Source organism: Triturus cristatus, chromosome 3_1 (genome assembly GCF_964204655.1).
Source record: "Triturus cristatus chromosome 3_1, aTriCri1.1, whole genome shotgun sequence".
Taxonomy (NCBI): Eukaryota; Metazoa; Chordata; class Amphibia; order Caudata; family Salamandridae; genus Triturus; species Triturus cristatus.
In genome coordinates, this window is record NC_140583.1 from 367,916,040 (window position 1) to 367,943,147 (window position 27,108).

Genomic DNA, 27,108 nt, shown 5'->3' on the forward strand with positions numbered 1-27,108 from the left:
CTAACATAAAAGCTTCAGAAGCAGATGCGCCTCTGAGAGAGTGTGCACCAAAAATAGAAACATCAACACCACTCTCACTCATCACTTGTTTAACCCATCTAGCAAGCGTGGGAGAAGAAACTGCATTATGAGGGGATCTGTGAGAAATCAACAGTTGAGTTCCAACTCCTCTCAGACCTACCGTCCTTCTTTCATACTCTTTAAGACATTTAACAACACATAGACTTTCATTAGTAACGTCTAATGCCCTGTTAGTAATGTCTAATGCCCTAACATCTGAGGTTCGCCTGAAAGAGACCAAGCAAAGTAACACAGTAAACTTATAGGAAATGAGAGAGGTTAACATTATCTCCCCAAGAAGAGATAAGTTGTAATATGTTTCTTACGTCCCATAAGGCTGAATATTTCGGAGTTGGAGGATTAAGAACTCTCATGCTTCTCATAATATTTTTTGTTAAAAGGTTTTGCCCTACTGAGACACCATCAACTAAAGAGTGTCCTGCAGCTATTGCTGACCTATAAACATTAACAGTTCTTTAACTTAGGCCAGAAGGGAAGATTTCCGATGGGAAGTTTACTACATGAACTAAATCAGTTGAAACGGGATCGTAGTGTCGTTGAAGACACCAGCGAACCCATTTATTCCAAGCCAGTCGATATGCCTTCCTTGTTCCGGATGCCCAAGACTCGGATATGAGTTGGAAAGCATTTGGCGAAAGGCCAGGGATTTGCCATTGTCGCATGAAATCTTCCAGGCTATCAGAACCAATACACCTTGGTCTATGAGAGGATGTGATCCACCCTGAGGACCCAAGAGGAGTTGCCCGAAAGGTGGTATTAGAATTGGAAAGTCCATGGCCATCTCCAAGACGACAGTAAACCATGCCTGAGACCTCCAAAGGGGGGTTATCATGACCATGTTCTGAAGGTACTGGCGAGCGTGTAAAAGAAGGCATGAAAGCATGACAAACGGCGGGAAGGCATATGGCTTTAAGCCTTGCCAGTCCTGGAGGAAGGCATCCACCCCCGTTGCTTGAGGGTCCGGCTTCCAACTGAAGAAATTCATCATCTGAGTGTTCATTCTGTCTGCAAAGAGATCTGTCCCGAAGGGACCCCATTGCTGTTGGATTGCCATGAAAATCCCTCTGTTTAACTTCCAGTTCCTGGAATCCTTGAAATTTCTAAAGAACCAGTCCGCTACCCCATTGTTCAAACCAGGGATGTGTTCTGCTGTGACGGACAGTCCCCTGTTAATACAATAGCTCCAGAAACCTTTCGCTATTTCTGTAGGACCCTTTAAATGTGGTCCCCCCATCTTGTTGACGTACTTCACTGCAGAGACATTGTCCATGCGCAGCATTATACAGCATTTCATTGAATTCTGGGTGAAGCTTCGAACTGCAAAGGAACCTGCTAGAAGCTCCAGGCAGTTGATATGTAGTTCCTTCTCTTCGCGTGTCCAACAACCTCCTGTCGAAGAGTTGCACAAGTGGCACCCCAACCTTCTAGACTCGCATCTGATTATAATCAATTCTGGGGCTTCCCCAAAAATGGCTCTGCCATTCCAAGTTTCTGCATTCTTTAGCCACCAAGATAGTTCTTTCCTCGAATCTTCATCTAAGCAAGTCATCTGAGTGTAAGACAGAGTCGACTTCAGAGCTTTCGCTTTGAGTCCCTGGAGGGCCCCGTAGAGTAAAGGACCTGGAAAGATCACCTGGATGGTTGAGGAGAGGAGACCCAGGATCCTGGCTAAGAGTCTCAAGGGAAAGATCTCCAAAGATAGCATCTTCCTGAGTTCTTTTCAGAGTATTTTTATCTTTTCCCTTGGTAGTTTCAGTTCTGCAGACACTGTGTTCACCATGAAGCCCAGAAATTGAGTTTCCTGGCTTGGTGTAGTGCATGATTTTTTGGCATTTATGACAAAGCCTAAATGTTCCAGTAGGCGGATAATAAGATCTGTATGGTGAGATACTGTTGCCTTGGACTGACCCATTATAAGGATATCGTCCAGATATATTATTAGCCTCATACCCCTTTCCCTTAGCCAGGCTACTACCGGGCGTAAGACCTTGGTGAAGCACCAAGGGGCTGATGACAGACCGAAGGGGAGAGTGCATAATTTCCAAAGTTTTCCTTCCCAGGTGAACTGGAGGAATTTTCTGTGAGGGGGCCAAATTGGGATGGTCAAGTAGGTCTAGACGTGTTAACCAGTCTCCTTTTCTCAAGATGTCCCTTAGGAGGTGTATTCCCCTCCATCTTGAAGTGATGGTAAGATACCCACCCGTTTAGATTTTAAGTTTATGATGGGTCTCTGACCTTTGTCTTTCTTTATTACTAAGAATTTATTGCTGATGAGACCTGTTTCTGAGCGCTCTATTTTAGCCCCTTTTGTTAGCAAGTCCCTTACTCTGTTCTTGAGAGAAGTTTATCTCATGAGGTCTCTTTGATTGAAAAGGGGTATCCGTAAATTCTATTTTGTAACCCTCGACAGTGTCTACAACCCATGGGTCTTGAGTTACCAATGTCCAGTTCCCAGAGAAAAGGGCTAGTCTCTCTCCCACCTTTATAGAGGTGTCTAAATGGTCTTTCAATATTCCTACCTACGGAGAATCCTCTGCTGTTTCTTCTCTCGCCTCGCAATGATCTTCCTCTGCTTCTTAGCCTTTGAGGGAAGAACGGTTGGTTTCCATAAAAGGATGATTGCTGGAACTTTGATCCTTGTCCCAGAAAGGGTTTTGAGGTAGACTGGCCACGGCCGGGGAACTGACCCCGCATTCTCCCGGCCCTTCCAAAAATGTTGTCTTGGAAGACTTTTTAATGTCACGTTGCGAATTTTGAATCGAACTAAAGGCCCCGACATACTTGGCCATGTCACAAATGAAGTCCTCTCCAAAGAGGAGCCCCTGTGAGGTGGCTCCTCCCTCCTTATTTGACAATTCAATGAGTTTAGGGTCAATCTTGAGGGGTACGCCATTTCTGCGTTCATTAGAAATGGCAGTGTTTGCATTGCCAAGGAGGCAGATGGTTCATTGGACCCACTCACACAGTTCCTTAGGGTCAATAGGTGTTCCATCAATGTAGGCGCTTTCAGCTAAGTCGAATATTTTGGTTAGAGGTCCAATAGTGTCGAGGAGACGGTCTTGACATTAGACTCTTGTCTATCCCTTTTCTAGGGTCTTTGGCACCCTTTGCTATGAAAGCAACAACCTTAGGGTCAAGTTCAGAGGCCATTGCAATTTTGTCTGGAAGAGATGGGCGAGGGCATTCAGACCTCAGTCTGGATCTCACTTCTTTGGGAATCTCACTTCTCAGCCAAAAACTAATGTAGTCTGCTACATGTTGGGAGGGTAGCCATTCAGGAGAAAGGGGATGTTTGATTAAAAGGGGATCAAACATATCGCCCCTGAAGGGGTCAGAAATGCCCATTTTGAGCCTGAGGCCTTGCTTGCCTCTTCAGTGTTTCCCAAAGTTTCGTCTTCAATTTCTTCAATGTCTGTGTCAAAACCTGATGAGCATAAGAGATCTAATCCCTGCTTCATCTGGTTCATCACTGTCAATATGGATAGGGAGCTCGGGGCCTGTTTGTTGCCCTTGTGTGATGCCCAGGGCATCGTTATGGTCACCGCCTGAGAAGCGTGAGTGAGCTGCCTTTCCTGTTTTCTTTGTCTTTTTAGCACTCTTAACAGGGTTTTCTGGTGCAGCTCTTTTCTTTGGGGGCCTTAAAGGCTTCTTCATTTGCGCCAAACGTATGCGCGGTGCTAGTGGAGGGCATGCCCTTGACAGACATTCAATTTTTTTTAGTAATGGTCTCATTAAGTGATTCCACAACTTTGTCCATGGCCTAAGTGACCAAAGACTCAATCTTACCTTCCAGATTGAGCTCAGTATTAAGAGACATTATGGGAAAAGGGTAATAAATATATTAAAAATAATATTCAAATTATATTCCTCTTAACTCTCTTGCAGATTGTTAAATATTTAATGTAGAACGTCTCTTTCCTTTTTTTTGGATGTTCCAGGTATCAATTCTGATGAACAATGAGGTTTAACCTTAAAGGGTTAAATAAGCGTACAAGCGTTGGTAAAATTTGTCAATATTTCTTGTGGATTAAGGGTGAGGGCGTGCTGGGGCTCAATTAAAGAGCGCGAAGGAAAGTTAACGACGAAACAGCTGTAACTGCCAAAATGTTGCTAGCTGTAACTTGGCTACCACGCACGTCTAAAGCTTGCTTAGCGGCGCCTAATTGCCTTTGCTCTAACTCCTTCTCTCTTCCGCGGTACTCATATGAAAGGTGTGCCGCGGAGGAGGAGGACCTCACACGGTATTTAAAGCCACGCAGGTAGCCGGTAGGCTCCAAGAAAGAAAACGGTGAAGTACGTGGTCGCATTCCTGTATGCCTCCTTCACGCTGAGAGAGCTGCTAGGCAACAGGAATGCGAGTCGTGATGTAAACAATGCGAGGAGGAAAAGGAGAGTTAATTTAAGTTGCCAGGGTGATCAGAGGCACGTCTTAGTAGCGCAGTACGCATAGTCTTTTAAAAACATGGTATCGGAGGGAATAAGGTTCACGCGAAATTGATAAAGAAGTTAAAATGTTAAAGACAGAATAGTTTGGAGAAAAGAAAGAATTCTCAATAAGAAGTAAACGCATGGTAGGGTCAATAGGACCCAGCCATGCGAGATATAAATGAATAAAAAGACCAATCATACAAATGAATACAAATGGTCAAACACAAGTGTAATAAGAGGCACGAAGGAAATGAGGGTATCTTTGTGAGCAGCAGCAACAAAGAAGGAAGATGCCTGCATGCTCATGAACTATGTAGTGTATTGGAATGTTGTTTGAAGTTATATATTCTCTTCATTGTTACTGCTGAGCTGTGGCAATAAAGTAGATTTGCATAATGTTGGCCTCCGTGTCCTGCCATAAAATTAAATGTATTAAGACATGTTATGTTAAAGCTAAAAGGACTTTACCTACACCCCCTGGAGCACACTTTACTTGTAAAATAGAGGCTTAAATCGCTTTCCAGGGCAATATCCCAGTAGCTGACATATGTAAGGCAGCTACATTTTCTCCACCACACACTTTCACCAGACATTATTGTGTGGATATTCTAGCACACCAACAAGCTAATGTAGGTCAAGCAGTGCCTTGTACACTTTTCCATACAACTGAAACACCCACAGGTTAGCCACTACTTTTTCAGGGCACTGCTTTACAGTCGGTGCAAGGCATGTGTATTTACAGCCTCACATGCCTTGAACGGATTATATTACTTATCCTTTAAGCATCTGTTCTTGGCATGTAGTGCACCCCCCCTCCTCCCTGGACACCTGTGGCCATTGCAGTTCCATTTTTACTTTTCCATATTGTTAGAAGGGGACCTCAGAGGGGCCCGGAGGGGGCCCTGACTGCCCTGAGACCCACCCTCAAAGTATCGTAGCCGGGCACTGGCGGGAGACTCCGCAGGGGAGGAATCTCGTATCTAGGATCGTACACTCGGCACCACACGACAAAGAGACACCACACCGAGAGTTCTTTAGGATTCAAGCTTTATCAAATCGAAGTGGTAGGATCTTTATGATCAGCAAGGCAGATATTTACAAGTAGAGCGTGGGCTCACAGAGTCTTGGCGGGGGTAGGAGGTAGCGGGACAGTCTTTGGGGGGATATGGATCGAATGCAGGAGCGTACCCGGCGCACAGCTCACAGTCCTCGAGCCGGGGGATACGCTTGTCGACGTGGTGTCCGGCGGGACCAAAGAGAGTCTGGGGGAGCCGCGAGTCACTCAGCAGGCTCAAGCACGAGTTCGGAGGTCTTACGATCTTCAGGGAGCCGCGAGTCACTCAGCAGGGCTCAAGCACAAGTTCGGAGGTCTTACAATCTTCAGGGAGCCGCGAGTCACTCAGCAGGCTCAGGCACAAGTTCGGAGGTCTTACGATCTTCAGGGAGCCGCGAGTCACTCAGTAGGGCTCAAGCACAAGTTCGGAGGTCTTACGATCTTCAGGGAGCCGCGAGTCACTCAGCAGGCTCAGGCACAAGTTCGGAGGTCTTACGATCTTCAGGGAGCCGCGAGTCACTCAGCAGGGCTCAAGCACAAGTTCGGAGGTCTTACGATCTTCAGGGAGCCGCGAGTCACTCAGCAGGGCTCAAGCACAAGTTCGGAGGTCTTACGATCTTCAGGGAGCCGCGAGTCACTCAGCAGGGCTCAGATGTTCCAAAGCGAATCTGCCGGACAGTTCCAGCGCACCCCTTGTTATAGGTCGACCCCTCTTTGATGTCCGGAGTCTGTGCAGGCAGGGGTCTTGTCACCTGGGGGTCGCTTGTCGAGGTTTCCTGCCATTGTCTTTTGATCCTTTCAGGGCCGGGTCGGGAGGAGTCCCAGACACCCAGCAGGCGTGGAGCCAGCTCTCAGGGAGGCCGGAGGGCCGATCGAAACCCATCGTCCCAGGGGAGTTCAGAGGTGCGATAGAAACTGCTCCTCCCTCTCTCATCCCTTGGAAGCGTGATGTCCTCCAGCCGGAGTGGCGCCTCTAGGCCCGGGTTGTGCTGGGGCCGGGCGGCCATCTTGGTGCATGAAGTGGGCACGCGTGCCCGGGGTGGCCGAAAGGAGGATGGCCATGGACGGGGATGCCCGGGTCGCGTGTGTGTGTTCTGGTGGGACGGATCGGCTGGGCCGTGTGCTTGGGGTCCCAGGTACCAGGTTAGGTAGTGCGAGGACAGGAAGAGCCATGCTACGAGGCCGGGTCTAACACGCGTCCCCCCCAGCTGAAAGCCGGAGAGAACTACCCATCATCTTGGGGGGTTCTCTTCGCTGAGGCGGAAGAACCGGGAGAGGCCGTCAGCGTTGGCGTGGTCCGTACCAGGGCGATGTTCCACGGTGAAATCCATCCCCTGGAGGGAGATTGACCACCGCAGTAGCTTGGGATTTTCTCCTCGCATCTGCATGAGCCATCGCAAGGGCCGATGGTCGGTTTGGACTTTGAAATGGGTGCCAAACAGGTAAGGGCGCAGCTTCTTGAGGGCCCAGACTACGGCAAATGCTTCGCGCTCAATGGTGCTCCACCTCTGTTCTCTGGGCAACAGCCGCCGGCTGAGGAAGGCGATGGGCTGGTCTAGGCCTTGGTCATTCACCTGGGACAGGACGGCTCCAATGCCATGCTCGGAGGCATCGGTCTGGACTACAAACTCCTTGGAGTAGTCGGGAGCCTGGAGGACGGGGGCCGTGCACATGGCCTTCTTTAGGGCATCGAACGCTTCCTGGCAGGCAGTCGTCCATTGCACCCTCTTGGGCTGTTTTTTGGATGTGAGTTCGGTGAGGGGGCCAACCAGGCTGCCATACCCCCGGATGAATCTTCGGTAGTAGCCAGTGAGGCCCAGGAAGGCTCGGACCTCCGTTTGGGTGGTGGGTGGTTCCCAGGCTAGGATGGCGTTGATCTTCGGCTGTAGATGGGCGACCTGACCGCTCCCGACCTGGTGCCCCAGGTAGACTACTGATCCTTGCCCAATCTGGCACTTGCTGGCTTTTACTGTGAGGCCTGCCTGGCGCAGGGCGGTTAGCACTCGCCGGAGGTGCTGGAGGTGCTCACTCCATCCGGAACTGAAAACGGCGATGTCGTCTAGATAGGCCGCACTGAACTGTTCCATCCCGGCCAGGACCCTATTCACCAGTCGCTGGAAGGTGGCCGGGGCATTTTTCATTCCGAAGGGCATTACGCGGAAGCGATAATGCCCATCTGGGGTGGAGAAGGCGGACCGCTCCTTGGCTCCCTCTGTGAGCGCAATCTGCCAGTATCCGCAGGTGAGGTCGAATGTGCTGAGGAACCGGGCCGCCCCGAGTCGGTCAATGAGCTCGTCGGCTCGGGGAATGGGGTGGGCATCGGCCCGGGTGATGTCATTGAGCCCCCGGTAGTCCACGCAGAATCGGAGCTCGGGGGCGACACCGGGGGCCGCTGCCTTCGGGACTAGGACCACGGGGCTGGCCCAGGGACTATCGGATGGCTCGATCACCCCCAGGGTCAACATCTTCGAGACTTCAGCTTGAATGCAGGACCGGACCCGGTCAGGGACTCGGTAGGCTCGGTGTCTTACTGGCGGGCTGTCCCCGGTGTCCACGTCATGGACACACCAGTCGGTGACTCGGGGAATCAGGGAGAAGAGGTCGGAGAATTGTCCTAGGAGCTGGCGACAGTCCGCTTGTTGCTGGTCAGTGAGGGATGGGGAGAGGTTCACTCCTTCCACGGAGCCATCCTTCTCCTTGACACACAGGAGGTCCGGGAGGGGATCAGACTCATCTTCAGCCCCGTCATCGGTGGCCAGCAGGAGGCTCAGTTCTGTCCGCACGAAGTGAGGCTTGAGGCGGTTCACGTGTAGGACCCGCAGGGGATCCCGGGGCGACTGGACGTCCACCAAGTACGTGACTGGACTCTTCCGCTCAATCACTTTGAAGGGCCCGGTCCACTTGTCCTGGAGGGCGCCAGGCTTCACGGGGGCCATGACCCATACCTGCTGGCCCGGCTGGAACTCGACCAGAGTGGCATTCTGGTCGTACCAGCGCTTCATCTCTTCTTGGCTTGCCTCCAGGTTGGCCTCGGCCAGCTCTTGGAACTTCCTGGTCTGGTTCCGGAGGGCCAGAACGTATTGGAACACATCTCGTGGGGTGGTCTGGGGTGCTGCCTCCCACCCTTCCTTAACTAAGCTGAGGGGACCTCGGACGGGGTGTCCATATAGTAATTCAAACGGGCTGAACCCCAAGGACTTCTGTGGGACTTCCCGGTAAGCGAACAGGAGGCAGGGGAGCAGGACGTCCCACTTACGCCGGAGGGGTTCTTCTAGGCCGTTGATCATCCCTTTCAGAGTCCGGTTAAACCTTTCTACTAGGCCGTTCCCTTGGGGATGGTACGGGGTGGTGTCGGACGGTGAGGGTTCGTCGCTGGTGACTGACCCTCCCGATGGGGGGACGGGAGGACCCTCGGCGGGGACTTCTCTGACTCCCTCGGTCGGGGTGTCCTCGACTTCCCCCAGGGGGGTGAGTCGGGCGGACATAGATCGGGTGGTGGCGCACACCCACTCGGGGAGTCCCATCATTCCTAGGTGGGCCTTGCGCTCGACGTACTTCCAGGGAGAACTCTCCAGGTCGTTCCCTAAGAGGCAGTCGACCGGCTGGGAGGTTCTTACGGCAACCCTCAGTTTACCTGCCACCCCTCCCCACTCAAACGGCACCAGGGCTACCTGACACATACTCTCTCTATTATCTGCGGAAATTACGGGGCAAAAGACGTTGGGTAGGATCTGCTCCTCGGGGACTAAGTGCCTGAGGACACCGGTGATGCTGGCCCCGGTGTCGCGCAGGGCTTCTATTTGGTGGCCATTGATCTTGACGAGCTGACCGTACTTCTTCGTGTTGGAGGGCAGGAGGCTACCAGGGACAATCTCTCTATCCCCCAGGGATACTAGGGCCATAGCTGCGGGTTCCCACTCCCCGGTGTCCTCAACCTCCTCCCCCAGGGCTACGTTGGCTATCTGTCTAGCAGGGTTTGCAGCAGGGGGGACCTGGGGGGCCATGGGGCACTCCGGGTCATTGGCGTAGTGCCCGGGCCTCTGACAACGGAAACAAGTGATGGTTACCCGGTGCCCCCGTCTCCCGGGGGGTCCGGAGACTGGTGGGGGGGGCGCCGGGAAAGGTGGAGGTTGGGCCTTCGGGGGACTCGACTGGGACTCTCTCTGCCCTCCCTAGTTCCCTCCCCCTCTCTGGCGGGGTGGTCCCTGACTGGCTCGGGGGTACTCTCCTACCATGCCCCGGGAGACCCGGGTGTTGGTCCAGCGGTCGGCCTCCACAGCCAGCTTCCGGGGATCTGTGAGCTTGCTATCCAGCAGATGTTGACGTAGCTCTATGAAGCAGTTCGCAGCCAGATGTTCCCATAACATGAGATCAGTGAGTTCGGCAAGGGTGGTGACTTTGCTGCCCTTGACCCACCCATCGAAGGCCCGACTAAAAAAGTTTACATATTCCACCCAGGTGGTGCCCGGGATCTTCCTGCAGTCCCGGAACCGTTGGCGGTACATTTCTGGGGTGAGGCCGTATCTTGTGAGGAGAGCCTCTTTCATGTGGCTGTAGGAGGTCTGGAGGGAGAGGGGTAGGTCGAGCAGGGTGTCCCTTCCTTCGCTCAGAAACCGCCCCCACAACCCCGCCCCCCAGTCCTGCTGTGGGATCCGATGAGAGGTCATGGCGACCTCGTAGGCCCTGAACCATTGTTGAATGTCATAATTTTTATAATATTCTTTGACCACGTCCTTGGGGATGTGGACCTTCTGTTCCGCCGGGGAGGCCGCCTCTCGGTTCCCCGGGGGCCTCCCTTCCTCGTTAGAGGCTTTGAGCTCGATCTCCTTCAAGCTGCGTTCGTGCTCTAGTTGGAGCTTCCTTCCTTCGTGCTCCCGTTGGAGCTTCTTCTCTTCCAATTCGCCTTGTACGCGCATTTGTTCTACTGCTAGCTTTTTTTCCGCTAATTTCAATTCCCCTTCGATTTTGAGTTTGGCTAACTCGAGTTCGTGATTGCGACTTCTCTCTCTGTCTGCGAGTTCTTCCGGGGAAAGGCCCCCGTCTGGCACGAAGCCTCGCACCTGATTGCTGCTGCTTTCGCCTTGGGGGGGGTCTGCTTCGTCGTGTCGCTCCCCCATGTCTTCTGGGCGGGAGGCCCCGGCATCCACCCAAGCTTTCAGTGCTTTCTGCAAATCTTCTTTGGTGTTGAGACCGGTGGTAGCGATTTTAAGTTCTTTGCAGAATTGCTTCAGTTCTTTGTGCGTGTATTCTTCTAGTTGTTCCACCTGGAACACCCTGTTGGTGTTGGTTTCTGCGGGGCTCATGGCGCTTCCTTCTGCCATCTTTGTCGGTAGTGCGTCAGTCGTTCACGGTACGATCTCTAGGTTATGGGCCCGAATCCCGTCGCTTGCCACCAATGTTAGAAGGGGACCTCAGAGGGGCCCGGAGGGGGCCCTGACTGCCCTGAGACCCACCCTCAAAGTATCGTAGCCGGGCACTGGCGGGAGACTCCGCAGGGGAGGAATCTCGTATCTAGGATCGTACACTCGGCACCACACGACAAAGAGACACCACACCGAGAGTTCTTTAGGATTCAAGCTTTATCAAATCGAAGTGGTAGGATCTTTATGATCAGCAAGGCAGATATTTACAAGTAGAGCGTGGGCTCACAGAGTCTTGGCGGGGGTAGGAGGTAGCGGGACAGTCTTTGGGGGGATATGGATCGAATGCAGGAGCGTACCCGGCGCACAGCTCACAATCCTCGAGCCGGGGGATACGCTTGTCGACGTGGGGTCCGGCGGGACCAAAGAGAGTCTGGGGGAGCCGCGAGTCACTCAGCAGGCTCAAGCACGAGTTCGGAGGTCTTACGATCTTCAGGGAGCCGCGAGTCACTCAGCAAGGCTCAAGCACAAGTTCGGAGGTCTTACAATCTTCAGGGAGCCGCGAGTCACTCAGCAGGCTCAGGCACAAGTTCGGAGGTCTTACGATCTTCAGGGAGCCGCGAGTCACTCAGCAGGGCTCAAGCACAAGTTCGGAGGTCTTACGATCTTCAGGGAGCCGCGAGTCACTCAGCAGGGCTCAAGCACAAGTTCGGAGGTCTTACGATCTTCAGGGAGCCGCGAGTCACTCAGCAGGGCTCAGATGTTCCAAAGCGAATCTGCCGGACAGTTCCAGTGCACCCCTTGTTATAGGTCGACCCCTCTTTGATGTCCGGAGTCTGTGCAGGCAGGGGTCTTGTCACCTGGGGGTCGCTTGTCGAGGTTTCCTGCCATTGTCTTTTGATCCTTTCAGGGCCGGGTCGGGAGGAGTCCCAGACACCCAGCAGGCGTGGAGCCAGCTCTCAGGGAGGCCGGAGGGCCGATCGAAACCCATCGTCCCAGGGGAGTTCAGAGGTGCGATAGAAACTGCTCCTCCCTCTCTCATCCCTTGGAAGCGTGATGTCCTCCAGCCGGAGTGGCGCCTCTAGGCCCGGGTTGTGCTGGGGCCGGGCGGCCATCTTGGTGCATGAAGTGGGCACGCGTGCCCGGGGTGGCCGAAAGGAGAGAGGCCATGGACGGGGATGCCCGGGTCGCGTGTGTGTGTTCTGGTGGGACGGATCGGCTGGGCCGTGTGCTTGGGGTCCCAGGTACCAGGTTAGGTAGTGCGAGGACAGGAAGAGCCATGCTACGAGGCCGGGTCTAACACATATGCAGGCACATCTCTTAACTGATGCTTACTCGTCTCACACTCCATTCTCATCCGCTTGCCTGAAAACAATTTAAAGGAGGTGAAGCCCATGCACATTATCACCAAGAGGAGGAGTCACTTTACCTCGTGACTCGAAAGACTTCTTCAAAGAAAACCAACTTGCACACATCCGGACCCAACACTAGATGGCAGGAGTATGCAAATCATGTGAATCTAAGCATTACCAGCCAAGAACAGATGCTTACAGGGTAAGTAATATAATCCTTATCTTCCATTCTTCCACAATGAGGCTTGGGACACTGGAATTAAAGTGTGTATCCTTTGAAGGGTACAGCAATTAGAGATGCTCCTCCTAGAATGCCGAAATATGATACCCATGCTATAAATCTCCTACCCTTCACTCCCAAAATATGTTAAGGGTACTTTAATTGCAAAAAAAGTGACTCAGTCATGGTCAGTTACACAACCGAGAGTGGCGCAGAATGTGCAACATAAAAAGTAATCCCAGTCATTTCAAGGGAGAGAACTTGTGATAACATCCCTTTCTTGTCTCTCTAGTATTTCTATTTGTTTAAAAGGACTGTCACCCACTTCTGTCACTAGTGGCATGCTTTATCCTTGGGTCCTCACCGAAGATATCTTCTGTATCTCTGTGGACTCTACGCTGTGTAATAGCAGAGCTCTTTGGTAATATTATTGAAGGCTCCTGTGTTTAAAACTGCCTGCAAGTAGCCCTTGTCTTTAAAATGTTATTCAGAGAAACCTTGGCAATATTAAAAAAACATAAACCTGGATGTAGTTGGCATTGCAGTGAACTCTTACATCAGAAAGAGCTACATGTTTCAGCCATAAATGATCGCCAGTTGGGGTGGATGGCTTTCTTCAGGACCAATACATTATGAGGATGTTTACTCTCTCCCAAACACGAAGTCACTTTAGAGGCCTCACACTCTTTTTCATGTAACAGCTAGAAATACTATCATATACAGTAGTGCATGATCAACTATGTGATTTTCAACTACATAGATGAGTGCAGTCCTTATTATGAGTGACCACAAACATACTTTGTATTGCATAATGATTAGTAATTTAGTCTCTTTTGCTTTTTTTCAGATGTATTATTGAAAAAGTTCCTTATTATTGGTTTGAACAGTAAGACATGCACCGCAAAAAGCATGATTAATGTGCACTTATACACAATTTGACTGCACTAGTAGTGTTAGGTCCATGACATAATTCAGCTAGGGATCCTCATAATATACTGGTCCTGAAGAAAACCCTCCAACCTAACTGGAGATCATTTATGGCTTACACATGTAGACCTTTCTGAGGTAGGAGCTAATCCTGCATTATTTGTCCACAACCTAGCTTCCTTTCCTGTTACTCATTGACTTTGGTCTTTGACCATGTACAGCTCTCCACTGCCTTTTTTGGCTCATTTTGACCTATAGGAATATCACATACATACATTCTCACTGTCTAATTACTTACCCATTAGGGTGCTACAGAATATTTGTGACGGGTACAGATTTCCTTTAGTATTCCTGGAATGTGTGCGCCGGCATTGGTTCTCTTTAGTTTTTTTCCTTCCATTGGTTTCAGCTTTCTAGTGTTCTTTTTAATGCAAGAAAAAGTATCCTAAACAATAAGGGGCACCTTTTGTAGCTTGCATGAGGCAATTAAGCACTGGATTTTTTTCATGCGGTCTCGTGATTGGAGAATGCAGCACGTATGTTCAACTCTCACTTTTTTGTTAATGTCTGGCTTACTAACAATTTTGAATGTTATTGTTAACCATCCTGTGAATGAAATGACATTGACATTTTGGTTTTCTGGAAAATACGGAAATGTTTTTGCCTTCATTTTCTAAATATTTCTGATTGAAGAGCAGAGTTTTGTGTGAAACTATTGAATACCCTAATGTTTGTGGAAATGCTTATTTTGGAGCACTTCAGTATAACACTAAGTGATGGTCCAGGTGTTTTACTTAATAGTTTGAATAGATGTTGGTGAAAGTGATTTCTCAATCTATTACCAAGGCCATTGATCCTTGATCTAGGTGGAATCAGATGCCCGTATATTACATTTGCAATTACTGCCAGCCTACAAATTGAGACCAAGACAAAAGGAGTAAATACTGTTTGCACTAAAAACTACCACCTGTTGTGTGGTTATATTACAAAAGGCTGTCCCATTATATCAATAATGGCATTGGAAATGGTTTCATTTACCACCAAAAATAGGATCAGATCTGAGCTCTGGGGTGAGTTTATTATGCTTGGTCACTAAACACTAGAATACATTTGTGGCCCGTTTCATTTTTAATGGGCGGCTAAAAAATCTGTTTTGTAGCATTGGCAAGAATGTATAATTGCTCTGCTAGGAAGGACAGTGCTACCTGTGGTGCCTTCAACTTATTCAGTGTGACTTTCTCTTGGGGAAGTCACTGCTTTACACATGATCCTCTGGTGAACGTGCCAGATTTAGACCTGCCTAAAGCCATTTTGAAAGACTGTTAATTTATGCATGGTTCACAAAAGGAAAGGTAAAATCTTGGCAGAGAAGACCACTGCTCATAAGAATAAAAATAAAGTCAGGTGCTGTGCATCTAAGGGTGGCTCTGCTTTCTTACCTCTATGCAAAGTGATGATTAGCTGCCCCTTCGATGAGATGTTTGTCCTTTAAACCATGCAGGCCAAATCAGGTTATGCTGTCATCCAGAAACCAACCTAGAGATGGAGTTTCCCCTGCGTTGGTTTTGACTTCTTAAAGAAGCCCTCTGAATCTTCACTTCTCATCGAGTGACGGTGTAAGCGGTGTGTTTTTATCTACACCTTCTTATGACATGGCTCTTTTCTTTTCAGTCTTTCCATCTCGGCAAACATCAGATGAATCAAGTAATGATGAAGTTAGTGATTCCTCCGGTCCAACTCCTAGGAAGCGGCGTGCTAAGCGCAGGTCTGTCTCTGAATCTGAGGTGAGACCTGCTGTAGAGGTGGTCCCACTGCAGAAAGCACCTTCAACGAAACTGGGGAGCAGCCTGAATGGGTGCATTGTCCTTGCTTTGGTAATTGCAGTCAGCATGGGCTTTGGACATTTTTATGGTAAGTGCTGAAGAAATGTATTAGTTTCTTGACTCCTATCTAAAATCTTTTTTATTAAACTGTGTCATTGGTTGCATAACTCCCTGTTCTTCATCATGGAGTGTTCATAATTTATAACCTGTTACATTTTCCACATTTGTTGGAATAAGAGCAAAGCACGCTTGAAAAATATTTGAAATTGTTGCTGGAGTTTACTCAGACAGAGCCCCCTCAGAAAGCTTTCAAAGCCCCTTCTAATGTTCTCCTCGTGAGAATAGATCCATCACCGTTTTGCCTTTCCTAAGGTATTGATTCCCAACCCGAATTTGTATTTTTTCTCTCTATTCGAGAGTTTTTAGCAGCTCTAAGTCTATTGATCTTTAAGTTCTTGTTAAAAACATTAATTGCTCGATCCAACACCCCCTCATGACCAGCTGGAGTGTTTGTTTCCATTGAGGATTTTGAATGGAATCCTCCAGGCATAGCTTGGAAAAGTTGTGCTGCTATGCCATACATGCTTTTTTAGGTCTCTCCTGAGCCAGCGCATGTGCTGCTCTGGAGAGACATTTAGTGAGTGGGCTTTCAAAAGTCCGACCACAGCTTTTGGGGTGGCATAGAGCGTGCGGTTACGCGCACAATGACTAGCAGAGGCACCATCTGGCTTTCCTCTCTTGTCATGGTGCGCGCACATCACACACCACTCGCCAGCCTGCTTTCACTTTTGCCGTTGCGTGCGCCTGCTTTCTCTTTTGCCGTCGCGTGCGCACCACTAGGCTATGCCAATGCTTGTTTCTTTGGCATTTATAATCTCTCCACACATCCGCTGGGAACGCGCGCATGCATGCACCACTTGCGTGCTTGTTTTCTTTCACTTTCGCGGCAACAAGCACCCCATTCCGCGCTTTACCCTTAATGGCGGCAGTGCCCCTTTCTTTAGACGCTTCTCGTCTAAAGAAAGAGGCTTGGCCGCCATTAAAGTGAAAGCGCTAATGGGGCACTTTTACCAAAAAAAAATATATATATATATATTTTTTAACTACAGAAACAAATATTTTTAAAGCGCCCCATTCACACTTTCCCTTTAATAGCTGCCACACCACTTTATTTAGATGAGCCGCGTCTATAACGGAGTTTCCGGCCAAGATAATGCCAACCCTCACCCTCCCTTATTTCGTCCCCCACCTATGAGGCACACTCCGCGCTGCCTCTCCCGGCAGCTTGGCTTCGCCACTTTCACCTAGCATCCCAGCCATGGACAAGTGGGAGGAGGAAAAGGAAGCTTCCGTCACCGTGAATATCCCTGGGGCTCAGGTAAGAAAGCCATTCCACAATATAATGAGTGTAGATGGGCTTAAAGTATGTGTGTGTGTTTAATTAGCGCTTGTGTTTTCAGCTGATCCTCGTTAATTGCTTCAAACTTACGAGGATCGCATGAAAACACAACTGCTTGCAGCTTGTTTTTGCACTTGTTTCCTCTCCTACGTTGTGCCTGGTGGTGGTGCTAACTGTGGTGTGCTCGATCCGGGATTTGGACTTACGTTTTGTGGTTGCTCGGAGTCTTCAAATTTTGCATTTCTTCTTTGGCTTTTATAATCTCTCCACACATCCGTACCTTCCTCCTACCCTCCAATTTTGCCACCAGTACTTTGATTTCTTTTCCGCTGCCTCGCCTTAGTTCTGGTCTTTCCTTTGATTGATCCCGCATGACTTTCTTCCTCTTGTCTCTCCAACACCCTTCGGTCTCTGTCCTTCAGCCCAAAGGGTGTGTATTTATCAGGAAGCCAGCATTTATAAATAGTTTGTAACGGCTCACCTTTGGTGTTTGCATGCAGCCTGGCTACAGTTTCTCTTTTTTTGGAAACCAGGTTGGTACAAGTCATGTGGTGTCTCTAGACTAAGTGCCAACAGGGGTGGGCGGTGATACAGTGCAGTGGCACTGTGCTTTAAAGGGATGCTCATTAGTGGCTCTAGCACGATCTCCTGATCCGACTGTTGAGGCACTCTTTCTCAATTTCACTACAATTATTTGTACTTATCTGGCAACTCATGCTGCCTTACTCTAGCTTCCTGGATTTTTCTAGCAACCTGTCTGGTCAGACACCGAAGACCACCATGTGTTATTCACCATAAGGTATTAAGCTTTTGTCATCTCTCTAGGACATATTTGATGGTGGACATCCACTCTAGCCCCTTCCCTTATAAGTTTGACTTCCTAGTTCTTGATCAAATGGTCCTCAGCGATATGCTTCACAAAGCGCTCGCTATCTTTCGCTCTGCATACCTTTTATATGTACCTACTCCCAGAACACCACTGAGGCCACTCAGTAGCACTGAATAAAATTCGTAAGCAAATAAAAATAAAAAAAACCTCCACAGCATCACTCAGGGCCACCACAGCATCACTCAGTGCCACAACAATATCACTCAGCACCACCACAGCATCACTCAGCGCCACCACAGCATCACTCAGCGCTACCACAGCATCACTCGGCGCTACCACAGCATCACTCGGCGCCACCACAGCATCACTCGGCGCCACCACAGCATCACTCGGCGCCACCACAGCATCACTCGGCGTCACCACAGCATCACTCGCCGCCACCACAACATCACTCGGGGCCACCACAGCATCACTCGGGGCCACCACAGCATCACTCAGTGCCACAACAATATCACTCAGCGCCAACACAGCATCACTCAGCGTCACCACAGCATCACTCAGTGCCACAACAATATCACTAAGCGCCACCACAGCATCACTCAGCGCCACCACAGCATCACTCAGCGCCACCACAGCATCACTCAGTGCCACCACAGCATCACTCAGCGCCACCACAGCATCACTCAGCGCCACCACAGCATCACAACAGCATCACTCAGTGCCACAACACTATCACTCAGCGCCACCACAGCATCACAACAGCATCACTCAGTGCCACAACAATATCACTCAGCGCCACCACAGCATCACTCTGCGCCACCACAGCATCACCCAGTGCCACAACAATATCACTCGGCACCACCACAGCACAGCTTGAAGACATTGGCAAAGTCAATAGCTCTGGCTAAACACTTAAAAGGCCCCAAAGGCGAGACCTATTGGCTATGCCAATGCTTGTTCTGAATGTGCCCTGTGTTTTCCCCTTATTAACTCAACAATCATGAGTCAATTAGAAGTGCTCAGACCTTTATTTTATTTTTTCCTCGGCTTGAGAGTTATGATGACTGGGAGACACCCAAACTGTACCCTGTTATAAGTGAGGATAGCTATAACTTCCTTGTCCTAGACTAGCCATTGTGTACATGCCTTTTTTCACCTATACCCTCATGGAGAGGCTGCCCACTGGCTTTCTCTAGTTAAAGGTTCGTAAGTCCCCATAGGTGGGCTTCTTATTGTGTGTGTGTTTCTCTGTGAGTAAGTAAACAGTTGACAGCCTGCTAAAGATGGGTGCCCCTTCTTCAAAGAGGCCATGCCTGCCCATACTCCTGCTCAGATCCCACTCACTTTGTAGGTCTCGCCTGACCCAGCGCATGCGCTGGTCTGGTGAGACATTTTGTTAGGGCTCCAAAAAGTGCTACCAGGCCAGTCTAGAGCTACAGTGCACGTGTGCGGGTGCGCGCGCCACGCTTCACCACGATTACTTTCGCGACCACACAGCCGCTTTGATGTTTGATCGCGATCACTTTCGCGGCCACTTGTCATAGCCAATAGGTCTCGCTTTTGGGACCTTATAAGTATTTAGTTATGCAACTGTTGCATGGCTAAACACTTATAAGATCCCAAAGGCGAGACCTATTGGCTATGCCAGTGCTTGTTGTATATGTAGTGGGTATTTGGGGTGGTTGTCGTGCTGCCAGACAATATCCTTTGTTGCTGTAGATTTTCCCCTGCACCCGTGAAACCTACTGCAGCCATTCTTCCTGTGTTTCTATTGGAAACCTCGACGTTGCACTGACCTGTGCTGGGCTGCCTTACTTGCACTAAACAAAATTATCGTAAACTTTTTTATACTTATTAGACCTTGCAGTTCACATAAACATTTAAAAAGGTATATAGGAGGCAAGAACAGCCCAACAGGTTGGGGGACATCTAATCTGAGGCTCCTCCCTGGCTGCTGATGTCTCCCCACTCACTTGCTGTTTATAAGCCCCTACAAGAGCCACAGTGGGGGAAGTGGCTGGTGGAGAAGACAGTGGGTACATATTGAGCCCCTGAAGCCCACCCCACCCTGCTGTCATGTCACATGAGAGGCTGAGGTGCCTTCTCACTAAATTATGGTCGGCCCGACTGAGTGACCACCCAGACGTTACCCCCTAAAACCCAAGAAATGAAGAATAATGATGGGGAAGTGGAGATGACGTTCCGGTCTGTATACACGTAACAAAGCAGCATGTGCTGATGCAGGGTAAGCCAGCGAGTTATGGATGTGGCCTGCGCTTTGAGTTGAGTAATTTGAGCACCAGTTGAGACAGGGCGGTCGGCCACGACTGCCAGCAATGAGACTGTTGGATTGGAAGCCTTTAGAAGTGAAGACAGTATGAAGAGACACCAGACAGCCGCAGAGGGGGGGTCTAGATAGAACAAGGCCCAAGCATTGACTCCGTGAAAGTTGGCACGGTGAAATTACAGAGTATCTCCGGACTGTGCAAAGTACTTACAGCGTGTTGAGTGGGGGAGCCCGAAGACAATTAGCAATATGCTAAAATGTTCAAGGGGAGAGGGTGGGGCGAGCTACCAGTCAAGACAACCTGTTACCCTGGGCCCTGATGGAAGTTGTATGTATGGAGTAAAGTGAGGAGAGGGATTGAGCTCATTGTGAGTAAGGCCTGCAGACTGAGGGTTAGTCGACCCTGGGCCCCGCCAGTGAAAGATGGGTGGTGTGGGGCCAAACAGGTTGGAGACCAGATGAAAAGGGGTCTGTTCTATACTACTAGACAATTCTAGTCTAGACGGAAACAGGGAGACCCTGGAGAGCTAGTGGCCTAAACGGAGCACAAGGAGCCTGTAACTCTTACAGGAGGACTTGAAGGATGTTTGGCAGCATATTCCGGCATTCACATTTATTGGGCCGTGGGCAGGCCTCGTGCCAAGCTTATACAGGTGAGGCAGACGATCGTAACAGAAACTTGAGAGGTTACCTCTACATTGTCTGCACCCCCAACCAAGAATGATTGGTGCAGCAACAACAGACACTGCAACACATTAACAGGGAGAGAAAGATAGGGTGCCTCTAGGATCAAGCCCACTCTGTCCCGAACCAACGTCTGATTGGGATGGACACTGGTGTGCCCCTGTAGTGTGACATTTGGACTTGCTTCATTGGAAGGGCGAGGTTGAACCTGACCCCCACAGGGTCCGCTAACCTTTCAGAGAGGTGTCCTTGCAGCGCATGCACCCCCTTCTTACTTCTGACTGGTAGTGTTGTGGGACTCTCATACTCCACATCCCAGGCATTACTGGCAAATATTTTCACGGGTTGTGGGGTCCGTGATGGCAGACTGCCCGGACTGGTGAGTTAGTCCTCATGAAGCTTAAGAACACCACCACAAGGTTCTTCCTTTAACACATTACCACCAAAGGGATTACCAGAGGAGACACCATAGTGCAAATCCAAGGTGATCTGGTCATTAGGAGAATGAAGAAAAATAGATTCGGAACATCAAAGACTTGCTACAGAATAAAGCTTTTCCAAAAATGCAACCAAAAAAGAAAATGGAGACAGGAGATACCATGGGGACAGCGGACCTTGAATACGAGACCAAAGCACAAATAGGTCTTCAAAGAAATAAAGGCTGATGATATAGCATTCAGAATGAAGTTGCAGAGTGATCTCAAAGGAATTAAAATAATAATCGCATTAGAGGAGTGCCATGTGAAATAGAAGCAGCTTTTTAGTTTCTGGCCTGTTCCATTCCATCCTTGAGGGCGCTGAATGCATCTTGACAGTGCTCATAGAGTTGTCTGTTTGTCGTCATTTAGAAACTATGTTGTGATTGTTAGAGTCCATTATTATTGTAACAAATGAATTATCTTGGGGGGAAAAGAGTGAGGAAAGGAGGTTTTATATCATTCTGTGGAGCAAACCCAGCCCTTTCACAGTCAGTCGCGGTCGCCCAGGCAAACATAGAGCTCCCACACTGATCATTAAACATTTGTACTAAAAGAACTTTTAATACTTTTAGGGCCACCACTTAATTGGGATATCTCCAGTATGGCTGTGCATCCTTCTAGGGCGATAAATGTAGACTCCCGGACAGGTTCCTCGGCTCCAACCAGTCAGGAAATGACGTCTTCGATCAAGATGGCGGAAATCCTCCACAGTATATTTTGTTGGAGAGGAGATTTTAACCTGATAGCAACAGCCGAGCAAAGTCGGTAGACTCTGTTGGTCCATAGTCTGGTCGTAGTTACAGTGAATTGGCCTGTGGTTTTTGGAGGAGATGTGGCGAAGGCCACTCGAGACAAAACAACTTTGCGTTAAAGGTTCCCACAATTATAGCTGTGGTGAAAAGAAAATAGTAATTTGAGAGGCTTTAAAAGCAATGATTAGAGGTACCGTATTAGAAGAGGCAGCTCTAATTAAATAAGACTTTAAAAGCATGTCTGCACACAGTTTGAAGTGAGGCAGATGAGGTACAAAAGTAGATCCCCGTCTGAAAAAGCTTAGGGACATAGAACAAGCTTGAAGGGGCAATTCAGTGCCAGGTCTGAATCCAGATCAATGTCGATCGATCTCACTCGACCTTTCCCGGCACAGACGCCGGCTATGCCCCTGCCAGACGCCATCCCATCGTCATCTCCGAGTTTGACACGGAGCCGGACCGACGTTGAACCGTACTTTTGTTCATCCCTGGTGTTCCCTATCGACCAGAGGGTGGTAATGAAGACTGGGAGGGGTCACTGGACCCTTTAACCGACCAGCTGGAAGAACCGGACTGGCGAGAGGACCTGGGTGCTGCCAGTTGTCTGGACACCTCTCCAAACACTTTATTTATTTATTTATTTATTTAACGGTTTTATATAGCGCTGGCTGAACCCAGGGGTATCAGAACGCTTTACATGAATATGAATATAGTACGGGAATAACACAATTGTTCATAATGTGGAAATCAAACAGGGTTAAACTAAAAAGGGCAAATAGAATAAATGCAATTTACATGTCAGAGGGCTATCTTCATAAATAAAATGGATACAGGTAAACATATTTTGTACAGTAACACGAGAAGGAGATAAGCTAATGGTGGGAGGAGTAGAACAAGTGGGGAAATGGAAAGGATTATGGATTTCAATATTTGGTGAGCAGGTGCAGTTTGAGTTCTTTTTTAAAGCTGATGTAGGAGGGGTTACAACGCAGGTCTTTTGGGAGGGCATTCCAGATGTTAGGGGCGTTTCCGGAGAAAGAGCGAGATTGTGTGGTTTTCTTTTTTAACCGAGGTGGGACAAGGATGAGAGCGTTGGTGCTTCTCAGTGGTCTGGAGCAGCCTGCTTTGTTGAGTTTATTAGTGAGATACAGCGCGGCATTTTGATGAAGGGCTTTGTGCGTAATGCATGCAATCTTGGAGGATCTGCCTTCGATGGGAAGCCATTTAAGGGCTTTAAGGGCTGGGGAGATGTGTTCAAAACGTTTGCAGTCTGACATTAGCCTGGCCGCAAGGTTGAGCACAGATTAGAGTGGAGCTAGGTGAACTTTCGGAGTTCTGGAGAGGATAGCGTTATCATAGTCAATTCTTGAGAGGACGAGAGATTGGATAATCGATTTAAAGTCGTCTGCTGGAATGAAGAGTTTAGTTTTCTTAAGATGGCAGAGAGGCAAGAGTGCTCCTTTGGCCGAGTTTTTTATGTGGACATTAAGAGTTAGGCAGTTGCCAATGGAAAAACCAAGGGATTTTACAGAGTTGGATAAGGAGAGTGGACAGTTGAGGGCATTAAGGTCAGAGGTCCATGTTTGGATAGGTAGAGGATTGTTTTTTGGAGAGAAGAGAATGATTTCCGTTTTTTTAGGGTTAAGTTTGAGATGATTGGAGTGGAACCAGGATTGGATCTTTGACAGGGTGTTGTTAAGATGCAGAACATCAGAGTGGGATTTAATCTTGTAATAAAGTTGTGTGTCTTCGGCATAGAGGTGGTAGTTGATTCCAGCTTATTTTAGAATGAGGGTGAGGGGTTCCATAAAGAGGTTGAAGAGAGAGGGAGAAAGAATAGATCCCTGGGGTACACATTAGGGCGACAGGTGTAGGGTTAGAGGGGCAGTTGTCGATTTTGATTTGTTGTGTTCTGTGTTCGAGATAGGAGGAGAACCATTTGAGGACAGGACCATTGAGGCCAAAGCGAACTTTGAGCGCGTTAAGTAGGGCAGGATGGTTAATTGTCAAACGTGGCTGAGAGGTCGAGGAGAATAAGTAGGCAGGTCTCGCCATTAAGGGAGTGGTGGAAGTTGTCAACTATATTTAGTATGGCAGTTTCTGTACTGCAGCCTTTTCGAAAGCCAGATTGTAGGGAGTCCAGTAGGTCAAAAGTTTCAATGTGTTTGTCCAGTTGGAGCTGGGCATATTTTTCAAGGGCTTTAGAAAGCAGGGAGAGGATGGAGATAGGGCGGAGATTGTTCAGGTCATTAGGGTCGGCATTGGGGTTTTTAAGAATGGGAGTGAGTTGTCCGAGTTGGAGGGAGACAGGGACACATCCCGTGGAAAGGGAGGAGTTGATGATAGTAGTCCAATAAGGGGTAATGATGTGCTTTAGCTCATGGACAAGGTTATAAGGGAGGGGGTCTTTAGTGTGAGAGGAAGGTTTGATTTTAGAAATTATGTTAGAGAACTTCAAGCTCAGTTACAGGGTGGAACTTATGCCAGGTGGCATTGTTTTTAAGTTGTGAGTTTGAAAGGCAGGATTCCGGAGGGGTAGTGGCATGAATGTGAGAGAAGGAATCGGGGAGAGTTAATAGGGAGGGTGATTTAGAGGTAGAGTCAGCGGTAGGTAGGTGGTTGGGAGGGATCTTGAGTTACAAGGAAGGATTGATCTAATTTGGCGATTTTATCGGAGAAGAAGTTTGCAATTTCTTCTCATCTTTCAGTTAAGGCCATCAATTTAAGGGGGGGCAGAAGATGTTTTGTTTCGAACTATGTTGAACAGCTCTCTGGGTTTGTTTTTGGCCCGATCGAGTTGTGTGCGGAAGAAGGAGGCTTTTTAAGAGAAAATGTGTTTATTGTAGGTGGATCTAGCGGATCTGAGGAGGGCAAGATGGGCGGGAGATGGGTGTTCATGTTCTTTCAGTTAGTCTCCATGTTCTTTCAGTTAGTCTAAGAGCGCGTCTTTCTTTGTTGAGATTTGAATTGAACGACGATTTGGAAGAAATATTTTTTAGTGTTTTTAGTTTAGACGGAGCAAATTGGTCTAAGACATCGAAGACAGTTTTATTAAAATGCTCCGTGAGTTTGTTAGCATTATGGGAGAGAGGGGTGCAAAGAAGTTGTGCTTGGAGTTTAGACTTCAGTTCACAGTGGGGATTACGATTAAGATTTCTGGTCCATTTCTTGGATTGGATGTTTTTGGTGTGGAGCCGTGGAGGGGATTGAGAAAAGAATGAGGTGATGGTCAGACCAGTCGATGGGGATGATGTTGGAAAGGGAGGTCAAGTCATTGTTGGCAATGATGGCGTAGAGAGTGGCCCCTTTGGTGTGGGTTGGAGAATGGCAGAGTTGTTTGAGGTCACTGATCTCAAGAAGAATATTGAGGAAGTTGACTTTGGGATCTCCAGTCTCATTCCAGTAGAGGTTAAAATCTCCTAGGAAGAGATTTTTAGAGTTGGAAAGTGAGGATTGAGTAAGAAGGTCAGATAGTTCCTCAGAGAAGGGAAGAGGGTCACCAGGAGTGTGGTGTATATTATGTAGTCGAATCTGGGGAGAACCTTGAAACTTGAGTTCAGGTTCAAGGCATTCAAAGGTTGAGCGGTCAGAGAGAAAGTTGAAGCTCATTTTTAAAGATTATAGCTAATCCACCTGCTATTCTCTCAGTTCTGTCCTTTCTGATGATAGAGTAACCGGGGGGGGGGGGGAGGTGTGAGTAATTCGAGGCTGGATGTGCGGAGGGGGTGAGAGGCCAGGAAGGGGGGTAAAGGGAGTGTTCCTGCTGTTGGACGAAGGGAGGACAGGACATTCATAGAGTCAGGAGGAGTGGTTTGAGGTGATAAGGGGGCTTGAGTGGAGAGGGGAGAGACGACATTGGGTGTAGGGGATGGAATGCAGTGTGGAGAGGGAGAAATTGGGGCCATGAGGGAAACATTAGGGAATTCCAGGAGAGGGGGCTGGGTAGTAGGAGCGAGGTTCGGAGTTGCGTTGGGGGTTGGAGGAAGTCAGATATTGGAGAGCGTGTGAGTTTGGGAGACAGAGTGTGAAGTTGAAATGCCGTGGAGAGGGTCGGACGCAAGAGAGGGAGAATAATTGGATGTCTTATTTTGTGAGACAGCATTAGCAGTTTGGGAGGTCTAGGGGAGAGATGGTTATAGTCGGGGGAAGAGGAGAACGAAAGGGCGTCGAGAGGTTGGGTAGTTGAGGGGTTAGGAGAAGGTTTGGATAGTTGGTATGACAAGGTATTGAAGTGGAGCTCAAAGATGGTGAGGTGGGTTTCAGAGGCTTGTATGAGGATATTACCAGTTTTAAATATGGAGATGTCAATTCCACCGTGAAAAGCAGGGGAAAGGGTAGTTTAAATCCATAGGGAATTTTGCTAGATTTAGGTACAGGGAGGTGGTGGAGGAAGATGCTTTTCGATTTGGAGGGGCGTTTGGATTAGAAGATGTAGTTGGTTTTTATAAGGGAGGAGAGGCTGTGGTAGTTATCGAAAATTAATGTTTCAGGGTGCCGAATCAGTAATTTATGTTTAAAAATGTTCTTGTTGTTTTTGGAGAGATTGGGAGGGTAAAGGATGGTCCAAGAGTTGGGGTCATGTCTGGTGAGGGTAGAGTCTTGGGGGGTAGAAGGAGTGATTGAGGGTGGACATGACAGGTCACTGAGTTGAGAGGAGGGAAGGAGAGAGAGGGGGTAGAAACAAAAGAAATAAAGTAAGTGGGGAATCAGGGGGAAAGTGGGTGAGAGAGGGAGGTTGGTGCGAGGGGGAAGGAGGAGCTAACGCGAAAGGGAGGGAAGCAATTGAGGGGACAAATGAAGTGAGGGAGGGAGGTCAAAAAACACAGAAGAAATGTTACCAGTAACCAGAGCAGAGTGGAAATAGATAAAAAGAACAAGAAAGGTTACAGAACACGAGTGAATAGAGAGTTCACTTGTGCAATGTGCAAGAGCACTAGAGCATCTGTGGAGGTTGTCTGGCAGCTACCAGGGAAAGATTGTCAGGGAGTAGGAGAACAAAAGATCACGGTTGTGGTCACGTCCGGGGACTCCAGTGGAATGAGATCTGAAGAGGTATTTGGGATATAGGAGAGACTACAAACAGATCAGAGAGGCTGAAGGCATGTAACATTAGTGCGCACAATGGTCATTATATAAACATAATAGGTGAGTCTAAAGGGAAAAACATACAAAAATGAGACAAAGGTTTCGATCTAATCATGAAAATATTAAGATATTTGCGAGGGTTCATGAGGGAACAAAATTATTGGCAGGAAAAATATAGGGTCAGTTGTGGACTCCCTGGAGAGTCATGTTCGGCGGAGTCAGAGACGATCCGAGAGGATGTGGTCGATGCGGCAGTAGATATATTAGGCCGTAGATTCGGTTCAGAATGTCAGCGGCCGCTCGAGAGGAGAAACAGGAGAGGCCTCACAGCAAGGTAGAGGCTGCGAT

General features: G+C 48.7%; 1 protein-coding gene across 2 annotated transcripts in view; it reads left to right on the forward strand.

Moving 5' to 3' along the window:
• Positions 1 to 27,108, forward strand: part of CCPG1 (cell cycle progression 1) — a 436,684-nt gene that overhangs the window by 307,778 nt on the left and 101,798 nt on the right. For both annotated transcript variants that reach the window (XM_085644140.1, XM_085644141.1), the window contains exon 6: positions 15,094 to 15,333. In XM_085644140.1, the coding sequence (XP_085500266.1) occupies positions 15,094 to 15,333 (240 nt within the window). The remainder of the gene's footprint in view (positions 1 to 15,093; positions 15,334 to 27,108) is intronic.